This window comes from Apteryx rowi, unplaced genomic scaffold, assembly GCF_003343035.1.
Source record: "Apteryx rowi isolate R43461 unplaced genomic scaffold, aptRow1 scaffold_9, whole genome shotgun sequence".
In the NCBI taxonomy this organism is placed as follows: domain Eukaryota; kingdom Metazoa; phylum Chordata; class Aves; order Apterygiformes; family Apterygidae; genus Apteryx; species Apteryx rowi.
In genome coordinates, this window is record NW_020451204.1 from 3,036,775 (window position 1) to 3,041,547 (window position 4,773).

At 46.3% G+C, this 4,773-nt stretch overlaps 1 protein-coding gene across 1 annotated transcript; it reads left to right on the forward strand.

The window, feature by feature from the left end:
* The first annotated feature begins 655 nt into the window (after positions 1 to 655).
* On the forward strand, positions 656 to 4,487 carry LOC112978114 (endonuclease domain-containing 1 protein-like). The gene is made up of 3 exons (XM_026091271.1): positions 656 to 733; positions 1,425 to 1,744; positions 3,208 to 4,487. Exons 2-3 carry the CDS (start codon positions 1,460 to 1,462, stop codon positions 3,751 to 3,753), a joined length of 831 nt encoding a protein of 276 aa, XP_025947056.1. The 5' UTR covers positions 656 to 733; positions 1,425 to 1,459; the 3' UTR covers positions 3,754 to 4,487.
* Positions 4,488 to 4,773: the final 286 nt, after the last annotated feature.

A 4,773-nucleotide genomic window follows, 5' to 3' on the forward strand; every position in this document is an offset into this window, starting at 1 on the left:
TATTACTGTCAGGCTAGGAAATCAAGGCAACTATCAGCTAAAAATACATAAATATGTGACAATATAAAACATGCCATAAGGTGCTTAGGCTAAATATAATCGGGCCAGATGTCTTGGGTCAGAGCGTGGTTATCTCTAGCTCAATATCCTGAATCCAACGGAAGTTAATAGATGAGACTCAGGGAAAAGAATAATAAAAGGGCAAGAGTGTAAGGTTACTTTCCTCGTCTTCAGCAGTCCTCAGCTTGGAGAATTCCCCAGCCAAAGGTGGTTTTTGTGTTTTACAGGCCACGACAGCTTTCTGCCCTATGAATCCTTTCAGCTGCTTTTTCTACCTGCCTTATTTCAAATGCTAACCATTTTAAAACTACTCAGCTGAAGGTCTAGCAATGAAAATGGAAAGATCACTGCTATTCCAAAGCCTGTGGTGTGGCTGAAACAAGACAAAGCATCCTGCATCGCTGCCAGCATCACGGGGAATTTTGGAGCAGTGCTCTCCAAACAGCAAGGTATTGCTGACCACTGACAATCATTTCATCACCTCATAGACGCGAAATAGGACCTATTTCTGCTCATAAAATAGAAATTCCTGGGCCAGCTCCTTTTGCTATACAGGAAAAACAATTGGGAAAGCTGCCCTAAAGACATGGATCAGCAGAAATCCTGTGCAATCGTGGGAAGAGCTGCCCCTCAATAACTGCATTGCTATAGCAGCATCCAGGGTGCTGTTAAGGTAAAAGCACCATCCCTCACGCTTGCTCTTACCATCTGGCTGTCCCCATCTCTGTCTGCGTCCATGTGTCTGTCCCACTCCTGGACTGCAAGTTCATTGTCTGGGGTTGGACAGCATGTAGCACAGATCAGGTTTGGTCCCAGATTGGGCATTTTTTTTGGAAAGCAGGTATCGAACAGGAGAAAGGAGGCAGGACTGGACAGGTGTGTGAGGAATTAGCAGCCTGGGCAGGGGGGCTAGTGCTGCCAGGAGCAACGCTGGCAAATGAGGCCGCAGAGCTCAGGACTGCTCCCGCAATGCAGGCTGAGCTGGGCTTCACTGCTGTTTCCCTTCCAGTTCCCCCACGGGACCAATGCCCAGCTCAGCATCGTAGCTGGGTGAGCAGAGCATGTCCCAGCTGTAGGTCTCAGCCACAGCTCCTCTGCTGTGGAAAGGTCCCTGGAGTAGAAGGGAGAGAGATGCTATAGTGAAATGGGGGCTTCCCATTGCTTCTCCTTCTAGGCACCTAAAACTTATTTTGGATTTCACCCTAATTGCCCTGTTGATTTTTCTATGCCCAAGAGGACAAGGTACAGGCAGAATTTGTCCCCTCCTTGATCTCTTAATGTCCTCTCCTCTTCCAGCACAAAAATGACTCCAGGCTGTGACAAGCTGTCTCTGAGTTGAGTGTCTCTCTGCATTTGCCCTCCAGGTGTGCAAGAGCCTTTAGCTTGAAATCCTCCCAAAATGCTGTTACTGCTACTGCTGCAGATCTCAGGGAGCTGCCTCTGGCTGGGACGCAGTGAGGTGGTGACATCGTTTGAAAGTTCATGCCCTCAGTTTTTCTTCAAGGAAACCCCCCCAAACGAAGCCCTGGAACCAAACAGTCCAGCCCGGATTTGCCAACGTTACAAAAACCAGTATTACTTTGCTACCCTGTACGACAGGGACAGGCGTATTCCTGTATACTCTGCTTACCTGTACCAGCCTGGATCTGGCAAGAGACCTAAAACTTGGATGGTTGAGCCCCAGGTGAGTATCCTCTTTTACAGCACATCTCCCTCCAATCATTAAAAGCTGAACTGCAGYATACAACCAAATACTCCCCCTTCTCCCTCTGCACATGAAAACGGACCCACTGGATGGGATTCATCTCATCTAACTTCAGGCACCCTGAACACATGATTCATTTGATTCATTTTAGCCATCAGCAGGAGGATGAGATGAGTCATGTCCTAGAGTGCCCATTTCTCTGCATTGACCTTACAGAAGCATAGGTGACTGTCTCAGATGGAGATGTCTATGTTTTGTATTTCTCCATTTAGTCAAATAACTCCCCTTCTGGTCCCATGCTGCAGTGGAGAGACCAAATCATGGGAAAAAGATGTCCAACTGGAGCTCAGCTTGGGGGACCAGCTGTGCTCTGGTCCCYAATTTGACTTGAACTGCTGTGCAATCATGTCATAGCTTGTTTGCTCCAGGTTCAGAGTTAATTTGGCTTTGTAAGTGCTATGAGAAAAGTGTATAGAAACTCAGAAATGGATGAGATGACCCAGTGAAAGAGTCCAGTCACAGGCACRTAGGAATAAGTGGGTTAGGTTACAAGTGGATAAATTTACCTGTGCAATATTTAAGGAATTAAAAGGTGGATAGGATCAGTATCAGTCAAATCAGAAGTGAATAATTTCATCCACCTGCAGTTGCTGCTTATCACCATTACCTCAAGCTTGACTCAGAAGGATCCACCAAACACACAGACCACCACTAATTACAAAGCCCTTCCAAACATCCTTTGGTCAAACTTTAGACCTTCAGTAAAAAAGACCAAATAATGGAAAAGAAAAAGATAAAATTCAGGTCATTGCTAGGTCCCAAGTATCACTAGAGAATTTAGGCAAAAATGATCCACAGAAGAAGGTCATGTCCCCCGATCCAGGGGAAGGCCAGATATATTTCCCTAAATATGAAAAGAAAGGTGTTACAGTTACAAAAAAAAAATCATTTGCATTCTTTACTCTCACAGGAACTTAAGCAATTAATTAATTTGGTATTGTACCAGTGTAGTCTCCACATTTAGAGGGGGGGATGCCACCCTGAGCAGATGTGGGATGTGGAGATGGGTGGAAAGGGAACCAGATGTGTGAAGGGAGGCAACTCACCGAAGTCACCTTTCTCTGCAAACTTGGGAGAATGGAAAATGCTCATTGTCTCGTGCGTCCACCCATGCTTCCACAGCAGGCTGCAGGGTGGATTTCAAAGGCCACAGGTCAAATCAAAAGCAGTCACATTTTGAATGTTGTTTTATTCTAGTTTCCCGCATTTGTGGGGGAGGGTCAGCGTTATGATCTCTGATTCATGAGTTTTCATACATGGAGATGGCAAAACCTGAGTGCCAGCTACTCTTTTTGGCTCTCAGAGACTTCTGCTGCAGGGAAGCCTGCCCCGTTACTCCCATCCCCAAGAACTAAACCCGTTCTTCTTCTTTACCTTCCAAGCTGATGGGTTCAGTTTATCCCAGCACAATGGAAAGAGAATGGACCCTCTTAAATTATTTCAGCGTCACCTCAGAGCAACTCAGCAAGAGCCAGGCTGTCCTCAAAGATTACAAGAACCTGACAGGTTTGAACCGCGGCCATTTGAACCCCAGTGGCCATCACCCCGACAACAGCAGCAGGACGGCTACCTTCACCCTCACCAACATAGTTCCCCAGAACGAAAAACTCAATGGTGGGGCCTGGAAAAACTATGAGCAGCAAACAATGATCAAGGAGACGCAAGGCTGTGCCACCACCTATGTCGTCGTGGGTGCCGTGCCGGGGAACAACTATATTGCCAATGGGCGGGTTAATAAACCCAGCCACCTCTGGTCTGGTGTCTGCTGTGAGATGGACAACGATGAGAGGAAGGCCTGGGCTGTCATTGCTGAGAAYGACAGGAACAACATCCAGCTCATCACGCTGGGAGAGCTGGAGGAAATGTTGACCAAGCTCTATGGGAGGGACCAGGTTTCTCTGTTTGACAGAGACTGTCCTCGAGAATAAACCCCACTTCACATCTCTGGGTATAAAAGGCTCAGGAGCCTTTGCCGCTAGCAGCCCCGCCACATGCGCTGTGCAYCGTCTGTCCTGATTCCTTCACTAGCAGCTTTCCTGGCTCTGTCTCTCGGAGCATCTTCTCCCCCGCTAAAAGGTAGAAAGAGGTCAGCAGAGGCTCCAGCCTTTTGCTTCCTTGCCCTGTCACCAGCCCTCGCAGGGAGCTTTCGGGAGAGGTCTCTGGGAAGAGTCCCTGGCTGGGCCACTCCACAGGGGTGGTCTGAATAGCAGCCCATGGCAAGAAAATCAGAGTTTGCCATTGAGGCTAGTGAGGCTTTGCCTTTTTTATTTTACCTCTTTGCCCATATTCAGATTATAGTTCCTTCCTCCCTTCATTTGACATCGCTGGTAGTTTGTTGCTGACTTGCCTTATCAGTAAGAGTGTAGGACTTCATTCTGGGCTAAGGAAACCAAAGAGCCAGAGGACTGCTGATAAGCTATAAGGATTATCCTATAAATGCGTTCTATAAAGGCAGGTGCAGTCAGTGACAACAGAAAAGGAGAAAAGGAGAGAGAAAGAGATGTAAAGAAGGAGGGCAGCGAAGCACATGAAAAGCATTCTAGCTATCTGTAGATAGGTAAAAAAGGAGAAGGAAGGAAATAATGTAGAGCTAATTACTAGRCTCCCTAACGCTGAGCTTACATGAAGACCGTGCTTATGTAAATTTATTTGCAGGTTTTTGTTTGCTTGCTTTTGGACCATGTACCTTGAGAGGTATCAGACAACCCGACTCAGGGATGAGCTATATAGYAGACTTTGACCAATAAAAGATAAATTGCTGTGATACACTGTTTGGATAATTTCATTCTCTGTTCTGCTTCTGAACCTTTTCTGCAGATTTATGTAAAATTGATTTTTTCTGTTGTTTAATGTATTCTATATGTTTAATGTATAATGTAATGGGTATCAAAGGTCAATATACACCACATAATTTAGCCCCTATTTGTTCCACTGCTGGATCTTRGGGT